General features: G+C 35.6%; 1 protein-coding gene across 1 annotated transcript; it reads left to right on the top strand.

Moving 5' to 3' along the window:
* The first annotated feature begins 15942 nt into the window (after positions 1 to 15942).
* Positions 15943 to 22108, top strand: LOC105646857 (nucleoporin protein Ndc1-Nup protein). The gene is made up of 4 exons (XM_012232788.4): positions 15943 to 16690; positions 16774 to 16998; positions 19087 to 19470; positions 21236 to 22108. The coding sequence occupies exons 1-4, from the start codon at positions 16178 to 16180 to the stop codon at positions 21701 to 21703; spliced, it is 1590 nt and encodes a 529-aa protein (XP_012088178.1). The 5' UTR covers positions 15943 to 16177; the 3' UTR covers positions 21704 to 22108.
* Positions 22109 to 26986: the final 4878 nt, after the last annotated feature.

Here is a 26986-nt window from a genome sequence, read left to right as displayed (position 1 = left end):
CCATAAGTTGGAATCAAGCGAGTTGGAACCGGAGGAATCAGGCTTAATTTATCCAGAGCCCAGGCTTGCAATAGTAACGGACAACCGCGATGATGAACATTGAAGTTAGCAATGTGAAGGGCAATATCTCTGGCCCAACACATTGTTTCTCCCATGATCATCATAAAGACGGTACGATGATACAATTGCATGTCGCGAACAACTGTCAGAAGACGAAAGTCTCCAACTCCGGGCTGACGGTTCTTCATTGCATACACATTCAGCAACAAGAAGCAACAAGCTCAAATCCAAGAAGGATCCACGTTCATGGACAGAACCTTGTTGAGAAAAGGCTCCAAAGGTAGACCTTGATCCGTGTTTATGCCACCAGGGAGATAAACCGGACACAAGGCCGCAATCTCAGCTAGATCATACCTAGGACCCGGGGGCAAGGCCGGAGTTTCGTTTTGCTCAGGATGATGATCCATCAAGGCGCACATTTCCTCATAGGTCGGAGTCACCTCAGAGTCTTCAAACCGGAAAACCATGGTGTTCGGATTGAAATGAGTGATGAGCCAAGACAGGAAGCCATGGTTAGGTTTCAGGTCTTTGAAATATCTTAACCAGGCAAGTTGATCCAAAGGAGAAACTTGCCATGGGTCGTCGGAAATGGATTGGATGAAAGATGAGACTTGGCTTCTGAAGGCCATGGAAGAAAGTAACTTAAGAAATCGACGCGCTTTGAACACTGGATGGGAAGGAGGTACGTAGCGAAACTTGTACTTATAGGAAAATGGAGAAACCGATGGGCGACACATCATCATCACTCAATCTAACAGTCATCGTCAGAGGTAGTTGGAAGGATGGTCTTGAAGGGTCTATTCGGGTCGGTGAGCATTCAAACCTGCATTGATTAAGACGAAGGACGGTCTGTACAATAAGGAAGTTGAGTTTTTATGATCGCATTAATCGAGAAAGGGTAGTTGAGCCATTACGTTCGCATTCACTGAGTGGACGCCCTATCAGGTAAGCACTACGCTATACTCTCTGCGTGGAAGGTGATTCTTAATCATGTTCCACGTTAAATTCACTATTTTACTTACTTTATTTTTATTTTTATTTTTATTTCATTTCATTTATTCATTTACAATAAGTCGATTTACTGACCGCTAATGAGGTGAACCATTCTTGTGAATAAATGGTACATCGCTATTTTGTATTTGGTATTGTGTTTACGTTTTGTTTTTACAGGAACAAGACTTCACAGTTGCAAAACATAAACACACATGATAAAGAAAAGAAAAGAAGAAAACCAAGTGTTGTAAAAATGTAAATAATATCATGCTGATATAACTGTACAATCACAAAAAAATAATAAATAAAAAGAAACTTAATAAAAAATTCAAAATGTTCAAAGTGTTCAAAATGGAGGAGCCATGCAACAAGACTACCGCCACCTACGACTAGGACCAGCGACACTCGGAGGAGGTGGCGACGGTGGCCCGTCATCGGAAGAAGAGCCACCCTCATCCTCATCAGAAGAGTCGAGCGGGATGCCCTCGACCTCTAGCCTCGTCCGAAGCCGCTCTACCTCTGCCTGGAGCCGGCTCACAGCACTGGACTGGCGGGACTGATGCCTCCGTAACCTCCCGTTCTCCAGCTCCTGCAAAGACAAGCATGTGTAAGAAAGGTCATCAAAATAATAAGGAGCGAATAGGTAAAAATGTATAAGAAATTCTTACCAGCTCATGTCGCTCGGAGTAGAGCCGGCCGATGTAGGACCGGGCAAAGCCGAACCGCTGGCAGATCTCCTGGTATCGCTGGGCAGGCACATGCAAATAAAAAATCCATTAAAGGGGATATCCAGGTAAGATACTTCTAACTTTTTATATTCGGTTTATAACTTACATGTGTGGTGTGCTCAGGGTCCAACTGTACTGGAGGAGGAGCCTGCCGCAGGTCTGCGGGAATGATGATGCCAGATCCTAAGCCAAGGCCAGGATCCAACACCACCTCCATACCTGGCGGAAACGGGACATCGCCCAAAACGACACCAACTGGTCCGGTCGGAGCCGCCACGCCACCCGCCTCAGCTGCTGCCTCAGCCCGGTAATGAGCTGCGGTCTTGTGCGTCTTCCGCTCCTGCATTCAGTTATAAAAAAGGTAATACTATCAGTAAGTTGAGACAAAAAAAGGAGTAGTAACAGTGAATGAGGTTGAAGGTCAGATGAGTTACCTGGATGTACTCGAGAACCTCAGGAAGTCGAGCCTGCATCCGAGAGGCAAAGTAAGCGGGAAAATCACCGGCGGACAAGAAATCGTTCGCCGAGAAACCTCTGTACTCTACCTCCAAGTCCTCTCGGGTCAAACCCTCCAGTAGACACATATGTCGGGGAGGGGCATGAGGCACTCTCCGTCGTGCTGGAGCTACCGGAGTGTCAAAAACCCGCTCGCCAAGGAAATACCGGTCGGCCCAGTATCCGCGCATCAACAGCCTCGACCGGGTGTGCAGCTCAGCCACCTCCCGGCCCGGATAGGTCCTCCAGGCCTCACAGTCCCATGGCTCTAAAGATACCTGCAAAATGATAAGAAATCAGCATCGATGGTATGTCAGAATAAAGAGAGAGACAAGTTACAGATTAAGAGATTCTTTCTATACTCACATCGGACAAGTCCCGATCATTAAGGAAGCTCCGCCAGTACTCCGGATCCTCACCACTGGCATAAGTGTGGTGGCAGTGGGCCAGGTAGCGAGGAATCCTCCTGGACTCGACGGGAGAATCGCCGCTCGGACCGCCCGGGAAGATGCAATACTCGTAAGACCACACCTGTAACAGAGACAGAAAATAACATCAGTCAGTCGAACAGTTGAGAATAGCGGATCAAAAAAAAAAAGAGAAAAGAAGAGGGGTAAAGAATGAAAGTGCGTTACCTCCAAAGGCCGGATAAACAGCCAGTTTGACTCACCGCTACCACGGGTCCAGACATCCAGACCATGATAGAGATGAGCCAAACTAAGCGTAGCCCAGTCGAAGGACCCGACCTGGCTCAGATCCTGAAGACACGCTAGCACCGCAGGATCTCCCTTATTCTGGGAGGTGCATAGTAGCTGCGAGGAAATGATATAGAACAAGAAAGACCGAGCAGCCTGGTCCCTCTCCTCGCGAGTATACGCAGGAGCAGCAGGTCGAACATCCTCTGGCAACTCTCGCCAAGACTCCAACCGGGTCCTGATCCTCTCGGCCCAGAACCGATAAACCATCTCGTAAGACATATACCCCTGCACGGTATATCAGGTCTGCGTCGTGACACCGAGGAGAGAACGAAAAAGCTGGGCTCCGATAGCAGCAGTCTGGTACCGAGCGTCTAGCGGAGGAACCGGGCCAGTGAAGTGTAAGCCGGTAATAGCAGCGTAGTCTACAGGAGTGAGGGTCATCTCTCCAAACCCGAACACAAAAGTGTGTGTGCAGTCGTTCCACCGCTCCATCAATGCATACCGCATAGCGGGTGGGAAACGAGGCTGTGTGCGGCGCAATCCGGCGGTATAATCCCCGAAACCTGCAGCGATAACCCGAGCTCGCATGGGAGGGTCCAGCAAATCCCAGAAGGCAGAAGCATCAGTAGCCGATCCGCCTGAGCGGGCCTTGCCCAGATTAACCTATAAGTAAATTTTAATTTCAATAAATGTAAGACTAATAATCGTTAATCTTCTTCTATGACAGGAGGAGCAAAAACTCGAGTTCTGGTTCGAGCCGTAGCTGCGTCACGCAGCTCCCAGTCGCGTCACGCGTCTATGGAGTTGCACCACGCAGCTTTACCCAAGTTGCACAATCAGAAGCATAACTGCGTAGCGCATCTTAACAGTTGCGTCACGCCAGTCTACAGTCGCGTCACGCAACTGTTCAACATATACGACCCCAAGAACAGATGCGTCACGCGACCAAGAAGCCGCGCCGCGCATCCCTCTAGTCACGTCGCGCAACTGTTCAAGACCTCACTCATCGACGAACAGTAGCGTCACACAACTGTTCTCCTAAGAACAGCTGCGTGACGCAACTGTCGAAGGTACGCAGCAGTTTAACTTAAATTTTGTTCTACTACATTTATACTATTTTTATGCAATTACAGGGCTGAATCAGGCCGTCTAGAGTTATCAACAGTAAAAAAATTGACAAATCAAGGTCTAAACACAGTCAAAAGAGGCTAATCCTAAGGTTCAAGGCAAGATTAGGGTTTCTGGCGTATCGAACAGCTGCGTCACACAACTGTTCATGGAAGAACAGCCGCGCCACGCAACTCCTACCTGCGTGACGCGACTGCCGACGCAGGCACAAACAGTAAAAATAATCCTATTGCTACAATTATGGATCGAAAGCAGTAAAAACAGAAAATCGAAGAAATTTCGTACTTACCTCGGATCGAAAGCCACGCATCTGACTCGTTTCATACCGGACTGGAAATTCCGAACCCGGCAATGGAAGGAGCTGCAATGGTCGCGTCCCGGGGGTTAGCGGGTTCCGGCTCACCGGCACCGGCTCACCGTCAAACGTGGGAATATCGGGCAGGGCCCCGAGAACCTCCATCTCCGGAGTGTAGGCAGAAGCAGGGATTTCTGAGATTTGAGACATCTTTTCAGTTAAACAGTTCAGAGAATTTTCAATTGCTTAGGGTTGGAGAATAAGTGAAATTGAATCGATTGAGAAGGAAGCTACTTATAGTAAAACCAGCTGGGCCGAAGCCCGTTCAACTGGGCCCGACGAGAGCATTGGGCCCTTTACCCTTTTGAGCCCAACAGGCCCACACGGCCCATTTCAAAAGCTCACGACGACCCATTCCGGCGAAATGACGTTGACATACGGCTCGTATACGGCTGCAAGCTTTCACCAACTCACCGCACCGGGGTCAGGAGCATCGAATTGTCCAGATTACCCTCAGGTAAGTTCCGTTTCAAACACTATATCATAAAGAATATACCTGAAAATACAGGCAACAGCTTTTGATTAAGTATTTCCTGCCAAAATTTTTGGTAGAGTTCTCACAAAAACAATAATAATGCGTTTATAAAAAGTGAATACTTTTGGTTCTAGCCTGGGATTCCGGACTGGGGGCAAAGGTATGACCTTCTGTCTTAATAAGAATTTTCGCATGGGAACATGTGATGTTCCAATACCTTTCTAACAGAAAGCAAGGTCTGTTCGTACACGGACAGTGCTCGTCTTTTTCTTGTGAACAATTTCTTTCAGGCCAACCGGTGATGGTTTTTCGAAGCCGATAGGTCCTGCTGATTAGTGATGGTGCATTGCGAAGCTAGTCAGAACAATTTCAAGACAGTGATGATGTATTGCGAAGCTGTTTGAAATCTTCTTCCCTAGTCAATGATGTTGAGTTGCGAAGTTGACCAGGGTAAAACCAATATCTCTCGAGCCGATCAAACCGAGCCTCGAAGATACCTTTTCAAGACCGACTGGAGCCGACAAAGCCGATCAAACCGAGCTGAGTGGGTGGCCAGATCAAAGCTCTTCAAGCCGATCAAACCGAGCTTCGAAGACTTTGCTATCAAATCAACATTTCTCGAGCCGATCAAACCGAGCTTCGAGGATGTTTCTTCAGATTACATGGAAGCTGACAAAGCCGATCAAACCGAGCTGAGGAGGTGACCAAATGATTGACTCAGCATCTTTTCAAGCCGATCAAACCGAGCTTCGAGAGGATTGCCTGAAAGAAGGCGCGTCAATAGACCACTTTAACATTAATCGTTTATACAATTAATGATAAAGTGGGGGGGCAAACTGTTGACGCGTGGATTTAAGCCTCCACCTGACCCGATGATGATATGAGGACAAAGGATGAGGTTTCACAATAAACCAGAGGTGTCTGAATCAAAAATCGAACCAAACCGCCCAAAGGAGCCTGACCCATGTTAGGGCTGCGTCACCCAGCTATCACCTGCGTGACGCCACTTCTAGCTGCGTCACGCAGCTCTAACGGGTCTGACACCTTTGGCGCGCGCCCGTGCAGTGGCCTGCACTGTTTGTATGGATACGCGGCAGCTGTACGAAAAGTAAGTCGCGTCACGCAGGCTTACGGGTGCGTCACGCATCTCATACCCGCGTGACGCGACTGCCCTGTCGCCCTATTCATATAAATACTGCATTACACAGCAAAAAGGGGACTTTTTGGGAACTCTTCTCATTTTTCTCTCAAAAAAGACTAAGGCATTTTAAAGGCAAAGAAAACAATTGCGGCCAGGGTCTTTCCTCAAAGACTCCAGTGAGTAACTTTGAGGAAGATTAAGCCATTAGGCACAGAGGTTAAAAAACTAAAAAAAAAGAAGAGAAAAGGAGAAAGAACACAAAAAAGAGAGAAAAGAAAGGCTTTTATTGTTAAGTTTGGACGTTGGACATCTCTGGGATCGTGAAGTTTCATCCTTAGATCAATCATATCGTATGCAATCCTCAAATCTGAGGGTTAGGTAATCATCTAATCCATCTTTTTGCATTTTTAGTTATTTATTTGTGAAAACTTTATTTGCTTAACGTTTTTAGTTAGTTTGGTTTAGGTTAGATTACATTTTGCCCATTTTTGAACGTTTCTGGATCATATTAAACCTCTGTTGATAAAAAAGGACACATAAAAAGGGGATTTGAATGGTAGTTGCGGACCAGAGCAGCCGCGTCACGCAGCCCCTACCTGCGTAACGCGACTGTTCATGTCCAAAAGTCTTTAATTTAGATCGGACCACCTGCGTGATGCAGCTATTCGCAGACCCAGGATACTTTTGTATTTAATGTGATATTTTGAATGGATAATCAATAAAACTGAGAATATTAATAAATCGCGAATAGTTCTGCCACGCAGCTTGGAGTTCCGTCACGCGACTGTTCTTCATAGAACAGCCGCGTGACGCAACTATTCCAATTTCCAGTAATACAATAAGAGTTGCGCCACGCGAGTGTTCTTCATAGATCACCCGCGTGATGCGACTGTTCTAAAGTTCCCCTATGAATAAGGATACCCACGTGACGCGACTGTTCTTCATGGAACAGCTGCGTGACGCGACTGTCCTAAAAATTTCAGTGTGTTTTCCTTATTTCACCTTAATTTTATATTATTAAGTGGGCTTTAATCTTAATTCAAAAATGATCAATCATGGGCAAATTAAATTTTAATCAAACCAAACCATTTAACTTTTAATGATCTTGAGGTTGTTAGATTTTATTTTATTTTTTTTATTATTATTCATTGTTTATTATCAAATTCGGTTTGTGGCCCGCCTTTAACCATAAGGCAAGAGCGGGTCTTTTCTTTTACTTTTAGTATGTGTTATGAATGGATGGTGGATGATATATCTTATTTGTGATGAATGCAATGGATAAAAATTGATTGGGACAGTTAAGTAATTTTCCACATAGGAACTCGGTTCGATTCATTCGGGTGGGTTTAAATAAATTGGTTTTTTCTAAAATAAAATCAATCTAGAAATTGTAGGTTAAAAGAGGCCGGTTTTTTCCGGGCGTCGGCTTCCAATGGGCCGACGTACCCAATTCCCTTACCTAGAACCTCATTGGTTTGCTTGACCAGTTTTTCGAAATAAAAAGCCTTGAATAAAATGGGTTTAAAATGGAGTCACTTTTACAAAAATAAAAACGGTCCCATTGCCGAAATAATGGGTGGCGACTTAAAATGTTTTTTATAAGACCGATTTATTCGGCGTCGCGTATCCAAAAAGGTTTTATCACTCTTTTCAATAAAACATTCAAGTAAAACAAAAAAAAAATGTGTTTTTTCCGGGGAAAACACATATCCTCTGTTCCAAGCAAAGAGCTTAATTGCAAAACCCTATTTTCTTTCTTTGCACTAGACTAACTCTTTTTTGCAGATTTTTTATTCTTTGTTTGTGTAAGTGAAGAGTTAGGGTTTCTGTTTAGGCGTGGAAGGATATTCTTATCCCTAATAACAATGCCGGAAGCTCGAACCCTACCAGGAGAAGTCCTAGAAGCTTGGTTTACTACTTATATAGTGATGATAAAGCGGTTGGTAGGGAAACCACCCGATTTGGTAGCTTCAAAGCTTGAAGAAGAAGAAGAAGAAGAAGTTTCAATGGCAATGGCTTTACCTTTGCCTTTCCTAGAAAGCGGGGTACTAGAGTCCATGGTGTTATGAAAAAAAAAAAAAGAGAGAACAAACGAAGATACGAATTTAGAAAGGTAAAATGAGAATGTTACCTCTTGAGAAATTTTGCAGAAAGTTGCAGAGGAATGAAAAATGGCAGTAGTCGATCTTTAAAAAATCAACAGGGACTGCTTGGAGCTTCAATTTATAGATGCTAGAAAATTGAAGAAAGTTAAACGCTAGACGGTCTGATGTGAAAAGTGAAGAGTCACACTTTAATGATGCGTTTAAGAGGCACACCGTTCTATGAAACATCGGTAAGGCTAAAAGTAACATCCATTAAAGACAAGATGCGAGCTAATAATGAACTGACATCTAGGGCTTATGTAGAAGACTAAATTAAAAATTGCTTGAATTGTGAAAAGTTTGAAACCGGGTATGAGTGATTTAGAGTAAAGATCAAACAGATAAAAGCCGAACATAAATGATTCGATATACTTTGGGGGTACTTTTGATAATAAAAGGATTTGAACCGGGCGAACCGAGCAAGCTAAAGATCGAACAACAAAAAAGAATGAATGGCACAAAAGGCCAAACAGCTAGTCAAAGCCCGAGCAATATCTAAATCTCATTTAAATGTAACACTCAATGTAACATTTAGTCAAACAGAGTCATTGAAAGTCATTAATGACCGAGATTCTTGTTCGACATTCATAACTAAGATTCTTACCATAAAGGTTGTTTGGTTAGTTATAGTCTAAATGGTACTATAAATAAGTGTATAAGAACAGGGAAAGGATCATCAGATTTCAAATTAATAACAAACACATCCTTGAGTATTTTCTCAATTTGCTTTCATCATTACTTATTTACTTAATTTACATAACATTTGGATTATGAGATTTTCATTGCACCTAGGGTGTTATATAGCATCTACCTTATCCAGTACATATTTGTAAATATCTCTAAGCCTAAATCCTAAATTCCTATTTTAAATTCTTCTTTTTGCTCCTAAATGATTCCCTTAAGCAGACGTCTTTCTTCCATGTTAATATTTTCTCCAAACTTTGTTTGATTCATTATTGTTTTCTTTCTCTACTTCAATTGTTCATTTCAGATCTTCCTTTCAAATCTTTATTTCATATTATAACCTCATTACCAAGTTCTTTGTGATAACATTTTTTAGCTTGACCCCTAAATTCTCTTAGCTTTTCCATTTGGAACCACTGTCCTACTTTATCCTACCTACTATCTATAGTTTACCTCTACCATTATGGCTTATCAATATAATTATAGCTTATCAATATCACTACTCCAACTTCACCTTTAATTCTAGTTTAGTCCTTGGGATAGACAATGTAACATATAAAAAGAAATCATTCATGTGGTCATTTTAAATAATTCAAACTTTAACTCAAGTAGTTATGACATACCATTGATACAAAACATTTAATAAAAAAATATTTTAAATGTTTGCTAACTTTAAAACAGGAAACTAATAATAATTAAATATAAATGATTACTCAAAAATCATAGTTCAAATAACTCACTTCCTTAAATTTAATGTTTATCATTAAAACTTAATTTTTCAAGCTCTTTTCAAATAGTTTTCAAAGCAGTGCCTCTCATTGGATCAAGGTGACTGGGTGATCAGGCCATTACACCAATCCCAAAATGATTCTCTGCTGCAAATCGAATTCAAAAAATTTTACATCTTAAATAAATTTTCATAAATTGTCAATTACCCTAGGCATTCACTTGGTTCACTATCTGTTGCTGATAACACATTAACATGGATTTTCTCTTTTTTTTTCTCTTAAGTGTTTACAGATTTCCTTCCATCATAGTGCATGGTGCATCCACCTACACTACCATAGAGCTCAATCTGTGACATGTCTCCTATCCTGGTTATGGTCGATCCCAACATAGTAGTCTCAAATGGGGTTCCTAAGTTTTGCAATTGAATCCTACGACCCAACTGAGCCGAATCTTTGTCACAACCTGTTTCTAAGGTTCGAACTGGCAATAGGGCTTGGGAGGGCTTAAGGTCTCTTAGACCCATAGTAAGCCTAAATCCCTAAGCCAAAACATTGTTCATAATATGGCCTTTGACCCAAAAATTCAATCCATATAACTAAGGTTGTAGACCCACCCAAAAGTTGCACAGTTAAATTCAAATATCCAATAGACCCATTTGCATAATTGAATATTATATCATAATTACATATTATGGAATATATTACATATAACTTTCTTAGACAATTACAACACATTCGGAATACAATTCCAGAATCTCTACACACATTTTAGATCAATAAGGGAATACATCTCCAATGCTCTTCTTTAGTTATAATAAGACAGGGGTAAGCACTTAAACTCAATGAGTAGGGTTAGATAACCTTCTCACCCCCACACAATCACATAAATGTGTATTTAATTCAATCTAGTCATCCGACTAGTTATAATAATCATGCAAATGGCATATCAACAATAATCACAAATACTAACACCTTCACATAATCACATAAAGTGGAGATTGGTTAGTGCATCACCAAAACCCCCGACGAGCCATCCTCACACATGGCCCGCACTCTCATCATGTGTGCACCAGGGAGCCGATCCTCCAAACATGGCCGATCGGTCTTAGCCTCACTTTACCAGTCCTCTCATTCTTTTTACACTCTCTTTTTTTTACATACCAACATGAGGTCACCCTATGGTTTTCCATATCATATTTTATCAGATGCACATGGGGGCGTCGATCTCCCTATACATGGCCGACGATATCATAGACCTCCCTCACAAATCTAATGATGACCGACTTCATTCCAATTCCATACAACCAAAGCATACATGTAGCACATCATAACTAATCAAGCAATATCCAATAGCAACAAGTAATGCAGCACATATAGCAGTTCTTTAAGTAATGCATCTATACCTAGATGGCATTTATCTATCATGTATGAATGCATAACATTTATCCGTGTATGCATGTATGTATATGCAATGGGCAATAAGTTATCCAACACTACTCACTGTTTTATGATCTAATTGGAAGCAATGCTCTATATTCCAAGCATTCTGTTATCCAACATTCAGGTCCTCGGGACTCACAATCATATCTAAGTAAAGAATTAGAAATAAATTTTATCATTATTGGGGCCCGCTTGCCATTACCATAAGTCCCGTATTTTAACTTCTTAGTTCTAAGTCATGATTAGAAATAAAACCCATGATTCGGACAAAATCAAATTTGATTTATACCAAATCCTTCATTAACCTATAGGAATCATCAAGAAATCCAAAAAACACCCATTTGCCCTAAATATTTTTTTTCTCCCCTTTCCCGTTAGCACCAACCACAACTCCCTCCCCCTTCTCTTTTCATTTTTCGATCACTGAAGATCAACCCAACTGACCAGACCTCCTTCACGCTGTCCTTGTCTCTCTGGTCATCGTCCCATTCCAATTCCAACTTGTGTTAGCATTGAAATCAAGAGGGAGAGTTGTTGTGATTCTTTTTCTAATCAACGCAACAACATTTCTTTCTTCTTCGACAATTCCTTGCTTGTCGATGTCGAAGCTCCGGTCTCTCTCTTTCTTACTCTCTCTTTCTTGTGTTTTCAGTTGGCGTAGCACAATAAGAGCTGCAATTACGATCTGTTGCGATCGGGATAGTTGGTTTTTCGTCCCTCTTTGCTCCTTTGGCAAAACCAGTCAAGGACCGGCTGGTTACGCCTTCCAACATCTCCAAACTTCACCGACCACCGTTCTCATCAGCTCTAATTAAGTTACAGCCGGCAGGACTGATTTTGATCTTTGAAGCTATTTTCGGTCCTTTTAACCAGGATTACTTAGCTATTAATTCATTCTAAAGCTTTGTAAAATGATTTTAACCCTCTTTCAATATATATTTCATGATTTTTTTGATTTAAGGGTGTAGGATATAAGGTATTAATTGAGTTAGTGTTGAATTAAGCCTAGATGCCACTGTTTATATAAGATTTTAGAGAATTAAATTAATTCCTTTCGATCTGTGATAAAACTTTTTTGGTAAATACATTAATGTGATTAAGGCCATCTTAGTTTAAGAATGAACAACTCATGATTATGACAATAATAGTTATTGCAAAATCTTGAGCTATCATTGTGTTGTAAACCAGATGGAATCGTAAGTTGAATTCTTAATGTATTATGGGTTATTAATGCATAGTAAATGAGGCTAAGTTAAGGAACATATATCTTTTCGGTAGGCAGCAACTATTTCGAATATTTTGTGTTCTTTTAATAAGTTAACATGAAATGGATATGTATATATTTGATGTTTTTATACTTATTGGTATTGGTATATATTTAAGTTGTGAATTAGGTTGCTCAAAGATGTGTTTATTAAATTGTAAGTTAATGGAAACATTGGTTCTTAGTTGCTAATCTAGAATTTTAATAAATGATTAAAGAACGGTTAATAGTATTATTGGAACAAGTTGAAAGTTATTTAATTTGTAAATTAATGATGGAAGCTATTTGTACACATATGCTTATACATGTACATATATATCTATGAGGATCAATGGGTTGTAATATTTAGAATATGAGTTAAGTTTATGTAAAACGATTGTGATAATTGAATGTCAATGTTGAGGTTAAACAAGGATGGGAACTTGATTGGATTGATTGCCCGACAAATGGGTTGTGTGGGTTGAATTAATATTTAATGAAATTGTTGATATTTGAACAGGTGGATAGTCCAATTTTTACGGGAGATATTGCCGAAATTTCTGTAGAATTTAGGCTAGTTATAACAGTAGATAATTTTATTAGACTAATTCCTTAATTCTTTATTTAAATTAGTCTTTTATCGATTCAACTCTTTCCTTTGCATTCTTAAATTCTTTAGATCATCTGGGCTTGTCTACTGCTCCTCCAAGTCAAAATTCGAGTTAGAGTTTCTTCTTTTCTCTATCACTGTGAGTAATAATAAATAGTGCATATTATCTTCTGCATACACATATCATTTATTTTATAAAGAAAAATATATATAAATAAAAGAGATAACTTAGTATGTATTTTTATAATTATATTATTATGCTATCATACTTTTATATTTGAGTATTAATGATTGATTGATGCGCTGTGTTGAATGACTTGTTGATTATTTGTGCTGTGGAATTATTGTACCTTGGTTGTGTGGAATTGAGATAAAGTGGGTTAGCATGAGTTTGTGAGGGCGATCTTAGATACCTCGACCATATATGGGAAGATAGGCACCCCTGTGTGCATCTGATGATATATGATATGAAAAACCACAAGGTGACCTCCTGTTGGCATAAAAAAGAAAATAGAGTATAAAAAAATGAGAAGGCTGGTCAAGTGAGGATTAGATCTATCGGCCGTATCAGCTCCTTGGTGCACACGTTTGAGAGGACGGGCCATGTAGGAGAACGGCTCGTCGGGAGGTTTCAGTGACGCCACTGATTAATTTCCACTTGTTTGATTATTTGAAGGTGAAATTACTTGTAGGTGCGGATATTGTGCCATATGCTTAACTAGTTGCGTGTTCATTTTAGTATTTTTAGAATGCATTTCGCATGAATGTCTGTGTTATGCATTATTTATTATTATTCACTGAGTTGCAAAACTCACTCTTCTCTTATTTAACTTCTTAGGAAGTAGAATCCCTGTCGACTTAGCTAAAGCTCTGCATCCTTCTCCGCAAGACTATAGAAGTAAATCTCTAATTTCAATAATTACTTAAAACATGTAATTTTTATAAAGACTTTTATTATTTCTAATTTTTGTTGACTCTGCAGTTGCAGGACTTATATACCTCTAATCATGTATTAATAGAGTATTCTATCCTATGAACATAGGAATGTTTTAATTATTGGCAATAATGCATGAATGGACCAATTAGCCATATTATAGATGTTACATATTGTAAATAGGCCCAAGTTGTGAATTAATTTGAGATGTTGAAGTTGGGCCAGGGAAATGCGATTACTTGACATATATGTGAAATAATATAGACTTACTGTTCCTAGAAATCTTTTGGTGTGTATGTACTTTTGTAGTTTAGTCTTATTACGACATTGGGAGCCTTAAGCTAACCTGAGCCCTAGTGTCAATCCGGCCCACGAATTTGGGTTGCGATAATAATATTATAAAAACATTGCACCTAATTAATTTAAATTCAAAAACTTGAGAAATTAAAATTTCGGATCATTTCAATATGGTTATCTATTTTCTTCTTTTTCTAATTTTCTTTTTTTAAAACTTTTAGAAAATCATTTTTCCCCTAAAACATAATGAACTTTTCTAAGATCATATATTATTTTTTTTTCGCATAACACTAAATTAATATGAGATATATCTTGCATATGATTGTGGATAATTAAAACATAATTTTAATATAAATGGTAAGGTACTTGAAATTATTTTAAACACAATAAACAACATTTTAAGATAATCATTTTTATAAAAATCTATAAATGATCTTAAAAAAATTTACAGCTACAGGTCATATAACTTATAATTAATTCTGATATTACAATAAATGTTTAAAAAGCACAAGTATTAAATTTTTAATTAAAATTAAGGTGAGTGTTATAAATTCGATTGTCAATCATTATGTTTTAACTTGGATTGAAATAATGCAATTATTATTATATGTTTGATTAATCCTATTATTATTTTGAAATATAATATATGATAAACTTATTTTTATATAGAGTCAAGCTTATAATAGATAAATTCAAAAAATTAAGTTTTGAATTGTTTTTTGTAGATCACAAATAAAATTGAAATTAAATAATTAAAATTACATAAATTATAAAATAATTTTAGTAAAAAAAAATTGAGTTATGAGTATATTATAACTAATTAATAATATAGGAGTATATAAAAATTAAATTATGAATTATATTATGATTAGCAACACAACAAACTTAAAGTATTATTTACATAGTGATCTTATAAGGTAAATATACTTTTTTTTATTTCATTTTAGAAGGTAAATATTAGCTCTATAACTTTTTTTTAAATGTAAAAAATCTTTATTTTGATTATTTATGAAAAGATATTCAATATTTTTTGTTGTTGAACTTCTCGTATTGATATTTTTAGATTGGCAAAACGAGTTTTTTGTTATAATAATAAATATAATTAAATAACACATAGATAATGAATTACCCGTTTTATAAGTAGTAAGTTATTAGATATTTTTAGATTTAATCGCTCGCTCATATTTAGTTAGCTTAAATCTAATGAAAGATAACCACTTATGTATCTATGCAGAATTTTTTTTATCTTTGTACAATAGTCTTACCCTTTTTGAATTGTTAATTTTGATTCTAACATGATTTGAAAGCCCTTGAATTTGATATTGATCCAACTTATTTTTTTTCCCTTAAATTGGTAAAAAACTCTAATGTAAATTTTGGTTTCAATTTCACATCTATATAATTTTTAAAATAACATATTAAGTATTAATCAAAATTGACTTTCAATATTTGTGTAAAAGTTTAAAATTAAATAAAATTATCTTTCAATATTTAATTAAGAGTTGAAAATTGAATAACTAATCAAAATTGCTTTTTCATTATTATTTTAAATAATTATAAAATTAAAATTTTATATTTGATTAAAAAATTAAAAATTAAAAAATTGAATAAGTAATAAAAAATAATAAATTATTTTTAAAATTTTTTTGAATAGATCGGTTTGAACTGAATTGGACTGTGGGTTCCGTGTCTGCATTTTTATTCTGTCCTTGATTTTGAACCGGCAGTTTCAATCCAGTTTTAGTACATTAAAAGCACGGACCAATCTTGGTTCGGTCAAGATTTGAACAGAACGGGTTTCCAAGAGGCTCTTCTAAACAAATTCTCCCTCGTTAGTTTTTTCCCTCATTTCCTTCAGTTCCTTGCTTCCTTCCTAAATACTTCTATTCACTATTGACTCTTGTCCGATCCTTATTGCTAGTGGTACCGATCATATATTCATATTCCCGCTTCTCCCAAAAAAAAAAAATAATAAATAAATAAATAAATAAACTCAAAACGCTCCTCTCATCTCTCCTCCCCAAATGGCTTCACCGCCACCGCCGCCGCCGGAAGTGGTGGTGAACAATCGATTTCTAGGGTTTCTAATATGGCAATCCATAACCTCAAGTGCCATTTTTATCCTTTTCAAAACTTTTGTTCTTTCACCTCTTGCTAAGACTAACACTAATCTTTCACTATCCCTCTTTGCTTTCCTAAATTTTCACTTGTCCCACTTATTATTCTCTGCTTCAATTTTTATGCTTTCATCTCCACAACCATATTCGCCGGCCTCGCCTCTCCAGCTCGCCGCCGCCTTCCTCCGTTTCCTTTTTGTCTCCGGCGATTCCTTCTCTTCCCATGATTTCCGCCGACGCGCTAACCTTTCTCTTAGATTTCTTGTTTTCGTGGTGGCAACTGCTATTTCGGGCTTTCTCTCTTTAACATGCGTTTGTGCGTTTGACCGGCTTAGGAGTTTTGGTTTTGGTGTTGGATTGGTATATGCTTTCTTTTACATTTTTAAGCAGCGATGGGTCTTGGAGTTTCCAATTATTCAGGTTACTCCAGTTATTATATTTTTAGTTTTTAGAATTTTTCTTTTGGTTACTGCTAATTTTTTTTTTTTTGACCTGGTGATCAGAGACCCCCTTTCTACAGCTTCAAGATGAGGTTTCCTTTGGCTATTAAACAAGCTTTAAAGCTTTCTTGTACAGCTTACCTGTTTTCAGCAATGTTGCTAGTATTTGTCCCATATCAGTTTAAGAGTTATGTGACAATGCGGAAGTTTATCGGTGAGCAAATCAACCTATTGTTTGGGAGCTTTTCTGTGTTTTTATGTTGGGAATTAAGTCACAATTTACATCAGGTTTGTTCTATGATCCATCTTGTTCTATCTTCTTATTTTCTTTGTCACATGCTTATACTGTATCTGGTGCTCAAGGAAAGCTTTTCCTATAATCAGATTAAATTAAGTTTGCAAGAGCTATCCGTAGTGTATTTGTATTTATTTATTTATTTTAGCTGGACAAGTTTCTGACTTAGAAAAGATCTCAAGTAACCTATCATCATGATAGCCAATGCTTTGCATAATTAAATTGGATACTCTTTTTCTCAAAGGAAGATTTAATTTGTATTTGCTATTAATATTTGAAGAGCCTGTGGATGATATTCTAATCAATGGATACATGGAGAAAATTTATTTAAAATTTCATGTAATTTTCTATAGTATTTTATAATTTCTTTTCTTTGCTTGATATTTGATAGAATGGACAATACTAAAGAAACAATTATAGGAGTGAGGATTTGCCAGTTTTGTGTGGATAATTTTTTGAATGCTTTGCTGGCTATGTGTTTGAATTTAATTAAGCATGTGCAGGTGTTTGAAGTACAAATCATCAATTGATTTATTTGTTCAAAAAATTTGCTGATTTTACTTGAAGAAGAAAAAAGAGCATACAGTGCCGAACTCATAATGATTTATGTGCTAACACAATTCTCAGGTTATTTCCTTTCGAAGTCAGAAATAAAAAAAAATATATATATATATATATATATATTTTAAAAAACTTTCAAGTCAAAATCAAGCTAGGGATATTTCTCACCATGGGGCACCAATCTAATGTTTTATTGATGCAACCTGTAAAATAATATCTTGAACAAATGTAGACATCAATGGCAGTTCTTTCAATTTTAAACTACTAATGGTAGAATTTCCAATGAGAAGTGGGGATGTTTGATGAGAATTTATGATAGAATTTGTGAGATTAATTTTTTGCCAAGAATCAGTACATATAGAAGATGGAAGGTTTTAAACTTTTAGGTTTCATGCCTATACGCATCTGGTTGTGCCAGGAGTTGTATTACCCTTATGGTTAGAGTTGCATTACATTATTTTAATACAGTTTTGAAGTTTCTTCATATTAGTATATTGTCTCACTTATCCTTTTTCCTTATTTTTTGAATTGAAGAATCACATGCATGTATTGTTGCTGCCATCTGAGTGCATTCATCTCAAGATTACATTATGTTTCTTTATGTTCACATTTGTAGCATCACTGTGGCCCCTTTTTAAGTGCTAATGCAATTAACAGCTTGGTTTGGTGGATTTTTTTTTTTTTTTTTTGAAGGGGGTTGGGGGTGGGGGCGGGCTTGGTTTGGTTTGAGGGTAAGCTAAGGCAAAGTTAAGCTTTTTAGGTCATTTGGAAAGAAGCTTTGAGGGAGGGGAAGGTTTTTTTTTTTTTTTTTTTTTTTTTTGGTGCATTAACGGGTTGGGAACCTCCTAAAACCATCTATTTTCCAACACACCAAATTTTTTTTTTTTTTTTTTTTTTTGTTGGGGGGGGGGGGGGGGTTGGGATGTTTAGAACTTTTAGTTTCCCATATTAACAATGTTTACTTCTAAATATACTAAATTGCCCCCTTCATATTTCTTCAATATCTTTTCCTTCTTTTTCTTTATAATTTAGAAAAAAGATAAGCGAATCGAGTTGCTTATTTGTTAGCAACTGAATCTTATCCAACGACTAATCTTAAGTAGTAGGGTCTTATCCCTTCTGAAATTGTTCATGTTCTTTTTGATGATTTGCATTAACGAAGTTTGAATTTTTCCTTTAAAAAAAAAAAAAATTTATATATCTAAAATAAATACTTTAATGATGATGTTATTTTTGTAATCTTCATATTTAACCTTCCAAACAGCATGCCAGCCCTACGTTTACCTTACTTTTCTTCAAAACATAAATAAGAACTAAATCTTTCCTCACCCATCCAAACAAACCCTAATCTACCTGCTTCTTTGTTAGCTGCTGTCTGATATGTTATGATCCATCAAAGTCATAGATACTATGTGTCACTTGTGTTTGTTTTTTCTTTGTTAATTATCACCTATAGTTTTTATTTCCATCCCCTTCCACCCGACAAAGGTTCCTTTTGACATATTGATGTTGTTCTGAAGGTTCTACATACAAAGAGATTCGTATTTGCTCCACCGAAAGGATCAGCAGCGGCGGAAACAAATCCCAGTGAGCCTCTCCTTGCAGCTTTAGAGGAGAGCGTCCCAGGTTCTCTTCCACAGTCTCTTGCGTACCTTGATCTCTCTATGGTTTGTGAGAATAATGTTGATACTTGGCGACGAGCTGCATTCTTTGAAGAAACTGGTGAGACTTACAAAAGAGTTGTAGCTGTATGCTTGAGGCCTCTGGAGCAGCTTCCATCTACCCTAGGTGAAGGCTTTGAAACTAATTCTGCTGATAAGGCTTACCAGCAATCCAATCAATTGCAATCACAATCTGATTTGCAACTAGATCAAAAGTATTATGAACCACTGAACAACTTCCAGGTATGGAAAACATCAATGCCTGATCATATTGTTGACTTCACATTTATCATTTCTTGATTTTTTTTAATGTTTAAATTTCATTTTTTTATTATCTTTTGCTAATGGACCATTAAAACAGTTATCATATCCAAGTTACTCCAATATGCTAGTTTGGATTCATAATCTTTTGTTTTAACTCATGTTTACCTATGTTAGAAATTTTTTCTGATGCAGTTCAACCTTTTCTAAAGGATACCTTGAGATATCTTCTTTCCAAACTAATAATCAAGACATAATGATGCAAAGGAAACTTTTTCTGATTTTTGATAAGGGGTTCTTGTTTCTGTGTGTGACAAAGCAGGTCTACCATATTGTATTTTTAGATTAGTAAAAGCTGGATGGTACGTTTTTAATTTATAAAATAGTTACATAAGAAAACACAAATAATTCCAATTGCTGATTTTAAAAGAGTTGTTCATACTTAATTACTACCATCCCAAGTAATAAGTCAAAATTCCTCTCTTGTCTTGGCCAATTTACTTATTCTTTATTTACTTTTGTTAAGCTTAATGAGAATTCACAATAGATGTAGAAAATTACAAATGACTAGAAGAGTATGAGAGTATAGTGGTTTTTCTTTTTTTTTTTTTTTTTTTTCCTTTTCTTGAAAAGAAATACTCCTACCTTCATGCTTATTAAGAATTTAAAATGTGAAATGATAGATCTCAAGTTCAAGAGTATGCATCTCATTAAATACTTGTTGCATTATAAGCTATGAATTATTCTTTCTGAATTTCCTTTTGAATAAATATATATATACTGTGGTAGGCTGGTCTATGTTATTTTATGTTATATCCAAGAGAACGAATCTCAGCTATTATTTAGTCATGTGGGATGTTCATTGGGAGCTGTGGCGATTGGGTGACACAATTCAATGTTATCTTTGGATAATGAAATCCAGCACTTCTGTTTTGCCTCTGGTTTTTTCTTTTTTGTTCTCGAATGACTTCTTGAAATCTTATTCTACAATGATGCTCCTTTCCCTTTGCTTGGTTAGGACATGATTTGTTTATCTGGGTTGTATAATGGCTTAATCAAACCCTCTGGCTTGTGCTATCTAGTATCTACTTGGTGCCAGTATCTGATGAGAGAAGATTTTAATGATATGAAAAATAAAGCGTAGATAAAACTTTCATTCCTCTTATTCTTTTTCTCATCCTCTCTTGCTTCAGAAGTACTAAGCCTGCTGTCAGTATCATTGTAGTTGGTAACAGCTTGGTGTTGCTCTATGATAAAATTATTTTCTTGCACTGCAATGGTATGGTTGATTTCACTGGACTAGATTGCACAAGACAACTCTCCGTTGTCTTATTTTTGGTGAACCAATTGGATAGGACAAAAGTGGATTCTTGACTTGTCCAATCCTCCTTTTCATGCCCATGCTCTCTACTGGGCAACTTTTCCAGTCCTTATAAAATTCAATTTATAAATATGCCAATAAAGTGTGTTATAAGTGAATGCTAGATTTCTTACTGTAAATTGAAAGATTGCTTTAAATGGAAGTTCTGATTTCATACTCCTATAGTTTATGCTAATTTATTTTGTTTCATGTATTATTTATTCAATATATCCTTAATACTTTTTTATTATTAATTTGTTTGGTGATTCTTGTTTCTTGTATGAAAAGCAACTGAAATGACTAATTATAAAATTGAACTTGCATGGATTTCTACTTTAAACAAAACGAATTTGTTTGCCAATTTGACAAGGTTGTGGATTGTTGCAGCAATGTGCATGGTGTGCAAGAGCCGTTGCTGCCTTAACTGCCCGTTCACATGAGGAGGATAGGTTTGGGGTTGCTCAACTGTCTGGTAGCAATGCTGCAGTTATCTCAACACTTATATCTTGCCTGATTGCTGTCGAATCACTCATGGGGAAGAAGACAAATGTGCAGACCCCTCATCAGTTGATGGGGCCAGCAGGTATTAAATGGGCAACTCTAAACACAGGAAGACGAGACCTTCTGGTGACTAAAAAGAAAAGTGGCCCAATACATCCAAAAGCATACGCCATGGCGGATGTGCTGAGGACTTCAATTTACAGTATTGTATCCGCTTTTCACTATGAAATGCTTGCTAGTGACAAAGCAGGCCTTCTTGAAAAGGATTGGCTTATTTGTGGCAAGCCTCTTTTTGGTACAAATGAGCTGCTCCTACAGAAACTGCGCCTTTTCCTGGATTTTCGAGCTAGTTAGTTGCTTGCTTCTTTAGGCTAAGCTGCCTCTTTATTTTCCCATTGCTTCAGTCACAAAGAAAACAACTTTAAAGATATGGGTAAGTTTGTCAAACTGGAGTTATTTGCAATATTGAACCAGTATTTTGATTTTTGCTTTGGAGGGTTGAATGATAGTGCCAGTTATTTTGCATTATTGGTAGACCATGCAAGCAACGATGTTAAGTTCAAGTGTAGAATGATCACCTTCAAATGTTTAGATCGATCGAAGATTGAGGATAAAGTGGCTAATGGTATGTTTGAGTAGACATTGGGTAGATCAGAAAAATTTTGTGTATCAAGTTTAATGAAGTGATTCTTATAGTAATAGTGACTTGAGAAGAAGTTAGGTAAATTTTAATAGATTGAGTTCAGGATTTTGTTTGCAGATGGATGTCCAAAGTTTTTGGTATTTTCCAGGATAATGCCTTTATTCTAGTATTGTGTTTTCAAATGGAATAATTGTCTAAAGGTATTGAAATTTGCTCCTGAGAACTTAATTTCATATAAAATGACTTTCATAAATTCTGAGGAGTTAGTTTATAAAACTTCAGGAATGTAAATAAGTTGGTTTGAGACACACTCGTGTTTTTTTTTTTTTTAAATTTTTTTTATTATTATAATTCAATTGAAAGTTGTGAAACTTGAGCTTGACATCAAATTGATTTGAGAATCATTGTAAAAGACCATATCAGCTATAATCTATATTAATAGAGTAATCTTTATCATTTTTATATTACAATTTCTTCTGATAATCGAAAATCTGTTAATCATCTTTTTGTCGAACATATGAATAATATATACTTTAGTAGTAATACACGTTTTGTTTGTATATATGTGTAATTTATAGATTGTCTATAAAAATTCTCATTGTATAAAATTATATCTAATTAATTGCTAAATTATATACACTCCGAAATGAGGGAGTAAGGCTGGTTACATGCCAAGCTGACAAGACAATTAAGATGTGGAAAGAAGATATCAATCGATTCTAGTGGACATGTTGCTATTTCATCTTCCCTTGTGCTTCAAGAAATACAAGTATTTTAAAAATGTACAGAGTCACCTTAGATAAACTGGCATCCTCTTTCATGTAAAAAAGCTGAAAGGCTTTCTTGATATTTGGTATCTAGGAATTGCCCTTATCTTCCGGCAAATAATTTTTAGGGGAAATGGCCTAATTTTTACGGAGCCAAAAGGCCTCCATACAAGAAGGTTAAGCATTTCCTAATTGAAAGCATTTTTGTAAGCATTACTTTCGTCGTTCTCTCCAGCCCCGACCGCCAGCTTTAAGCGATGTGTGTTTTTTATTATTATTATTATTGTTATTATTTTTTATGTCAGATTGTTATTTTGTGTTCTTGAAAAATTGGGTTTAGTTTTGGATTTGATCCATCTCAATAAATTTTCTGATAGTGTAAAATCTTTGGTTCATACTATAGTGGAAATTCCAGTTTTAGGTATTGAAACGGGAAATAATGCAATTAATTTTAAAAGATTGGCGGATTTGTGTTTTACGATTTTGCGTTCAAGTCTTAAATCCTGACCATGGAGAGGAAGGGGAGACAGCAGCCGATCGAGATTTTCAAATTGTTAATGGAAATTGTTAGAGTTATGGAGTTAAAATAGAAATTGTTAGAATGTTGAGTTGGATTTGCGGAATATATTGTGAAAATTATGAAAGGCAAAGCTGATCTTAGGGTTTTGGCGGTGGCTTTGACTTTGCATTTGATGAAGCTGCTAAAAGATCCATTTGATAGTGAAGTGAAAAGGTTCATGGGGGTTTGAAAGTTCAAATGCAGAAAACTTTAACGCAGAAAATCCTTTCTTTTTATTAAATATTATTGTAATTTTTTTTGTTTCGATCGGATTAGAGCAATTATCGGAATGGAAAACTGAAAGCTTTCATGTAGGTGTAGCTAGAACTGACCGAACCGAAAATCCGATGGCCTAAAGCATCCATAAAGCAATTGTTGACTTTACCGATTTCACAGTCGTACGTCTACTTTTAGCTTGAACATTGAAAGAGGAAGAGACAACTTGGCCTAAGAAATTGAATAAATTTGAACTATATAGCTGATGTGGCAGATAATAAAGTTTAAAGTGTTTTAAAATGCCGTCATGTCAGCCTAGTAACCAATTAGAAGGTAAATTTTAATTTATTATTCACTAAATTAAATTTCATATATACATTTATGTGACAAATTGATTAAGAGGTACGATAATATGATGGCATGTATATCTAAGACACGACAAGTGAAATATAGCCCCTAGATTTGATGGTGAAGAACTATAGACAACAAGCAGGATCAAACTTGACTCTCTTTACAAGAGGCAAAGAGAAAGTAAGAAGTCAAAAAATTCTGCAGCAACTTGGTCTCCTCTGTTCTATAAATAGGATACACACTTTACTTAAATGTTATCTTCAAATCATTTCTGCATTAATTCAATTATAGGAACTAGTTAGAGCTATATATGGCCTTGAAATTAATTCTTCTCTCCTCCTAATCGCCACAATGGCAGTTTCAATAGCTGAAGCTCAGTCTGGGCTTTTAGGCAATCTCCTTGGCTTTCTACACATCCAGGGGATTGTGTATTGCACTGCCAATGGCACTGCAATCTTACAATTATGCACCAAATAGAGACTTGGTTGTTCTAGTACTCAACATTTGTCTTTTGACTTGGGCTCAAATATAACCTATTGTCTTCCAATCATTATTAGTAATTACTATAGATGACAATTGTTTACTATTAATTTCTTCTGCTAATAAAGAGCAACTCTGTGAAAATGTGGTATATTTTTCCATTATAGTTTCAGATGTCGAGGTGGTATATTGGGCGAGTAATAGCTGAGTAGTGTTTCATTGTAAAAATTATAAAGAAGGCGGACCAGCTTTCCACTAATAAATAGGAGTGTGTCAAGTCACAAAATTGGTGTCATGTCACCCATGGACTAATTAACCCTCAGGTTAAACTACAGAAAGCATATTTTTCTCAATGCCCAGAAGGATTGGCACCGAGAATTGCAAAAGCACACAGCAGACAAGACCGCCACCTTGGCACCACTATATGTTAAGTATATGCCTTGTAACTGATTTGTGTGATTATATTTTGGATATAATATTTCATTAATAAATATTTATTTTTAATAAAAAATATTTATTTATTTATTTTTTATATTCTATTTAATAAATTTCGTAAAAAAAGAATATGTAGTATTTCTTTTATTGCATTGTATTTTTTCAATCTCTACACCATTATATATGTACACAAGATTGTTCCAATATGGGAAGTAATCTAAATAGGAATAAACATAAACTAAGAAAGACAATATTGACTTTAATTACAAAAATTTCAACACTCCCCCTCAAATTGGTGCATAGATATTACTCATACCCAATTTGCAAACTAAAGAATGAAACAATTTTTTATTCAAACCCTTTGTGGAAACATCGGCAATTTGCTTTTTTGAAGCTATGTAGGAGACACTTATAAGACCTTCAACTATCTTCTCTTTTACAAAGTGACGATCAATCTTTATGTGCTTAGTTCGATCATGCTGGACTGAATTATTCGTAATACTGATGGCTGCTTTACTATCACAAAACAAAAATATATTTGTTTTTTTAACCAACTTTAACTCTTCCATTAATCTACGCAACCATAGGAGTTCACATATTCCTTGTGGCATAGCTCTATATTCTGCTTCTGCATTAGACCTTGCAACAACAGCCTACTTCTTGCTTCTCCATGTGACAAGGTTTCCTCCAATAAAAACATAATAACCTGAGGTTGATCTCCTGTCATCAAGAGAACCAGCCCAATCCGCATCTGTATGGCCCGTTATTTTTTCACTTGCAATATTAAATATAAAACAAACTTAATGTTAAAATTTTATTTCAAAATTAATTTGCCATATATAAAAATTGACATTAGTTGTAAATATTTATTTTTTTTGTCAATCTTTATGTTTGCTGATTTAAAATCCATATAACTAATTCCTTTTTTTTTTAATCTCTAATATCAATATAAAACAAATTTAATATTAAATTTTATCTCAAACTTGATTTTGTATAATTTTATCTCAAACATTTGTAACTTAGAATTGAACTAATTGAGAATTTCAAGTCATTATATTTAAAAGTCATAAATTAGAGACTAATTTTGAAAGAGTTATTATGTGAAAAATTTTAATTTCTATAACAGTATTCTATTTTCTATTTTTCCACAATAGAATTCTAATTTCTAATTAAAATGGAACAAAGCTTCTAAATTATTCCTGATATATAGTTAAAGCTTCTAAATTATTCCTGATATATAGTTAATTTAATATATTTATAATATTAAAAATAACATAATTTATAATTTATAAAATAATATGTTATTAACTTGCCTGTCATAGAAGTTGTTGTAAATAAATATATACTTCTTCGGTCCTATTTTGTTTATTTATTATTACTTTTTGAGATGTCTCAAAATATTTGCAAGATTTCTAAATTTGTATATTTAAATAATTATTTTTCTCATAATAACCTTTATGATTATTCATTAAATGAATGAATTTTATTAATATTTTTAATGAGTTAAAAGTAAAAGAAGACAAAATAATTTTTGTTGACTAAATTCTTAATCTGCATGTTTTGTCAAATCATGCAAATAAAATGGAATAGAGGGAGTATAACCTTATCTTAATAGATTATATTAATGGACAATATTAACATTTATAGTAATTTTAAAAAGATTAAATTAATATAACAGTAAGAAATTTTCTTGAATTTCTTTTTTTTTCAGTAAGATTGAATTTTTTTATTTTATTTATACTAATTAATATATATTATTAGATATTCAATTTACACATACATATTATATTAATCTTTTTCAAAAAAATATTAATTGTGATTGTAAAATAAATGAAATTAAATGAGAAAACATAATAATTAGGAAGCAATTTATATTAGTAAAATATATTTTATATATATCTAAATTTAACAATACCTATTTTTTTACTTTTCAAAGTAGTGTAAAGAAGTCCAAAGGTGAAAATTACAAATAATTCATAATATAAAGCCATTGAAATTGATACTTTTCTAGTGTTGAATCAATTGATACTTCCTTAGTGTTGCATCTTTAGCTCTATAAATTTTGTACCCACTTAGCAATCTCTAATACTCAAAGATTATAGTTTATATTAAATATTTTATAATTAATTTAATACTAATTTGATGAACTAAAATCCTGGTATTTTTATTTTTTCAACTTACCTTGA

The sequence above is a fragment of the Jatropha curcas genome, chromosome 7 (assembly GCF_041381405.1).
Source record: "Jatropha curcas cultivar XTBG-Jc1 chromosome 7, XTBG_Jcur_1.0, whole genome shotgun sequence".
Taxonomy (NCBI): domain Eukaryota; kingdom Viridiplantae; phylum Streptophyta; class Magnoliopsida; order Malpighiales; family Euphorbiaceae; genus Jatropha; species Jatropha curcas.
This window is presented reverse-complemented; position numbering and strand designations above follow the sequence as displayed.

What these genes read in the sequence shown, in the direction of transcription:
- LOC105646857 (XM_012232788.4), top strand. Translation starts at nt 16,178, where the DNA reads ATGGCTTCACCGCCACCGCCGCCGCCGGAAGTGGTGGTGAACAATCGA. An exon ending in TAAGTCACAATTTACATCAG is followed by an intron (nt 16,999 to 19,086) that starts GTTTGTTCTATG and finishes GTTGTTCTGAAG; the next exon opens with GTTCTACATACAAAGAGATT. An exon ending in AACCACTGAACAACTTCCAG is followed by an intron (nt 19,471 to 21,235) that starts GTATGGAAAACA and finishes GGATTGTTGCAG; the next exon opens with CAATGTGCATGGTGTGCAAG.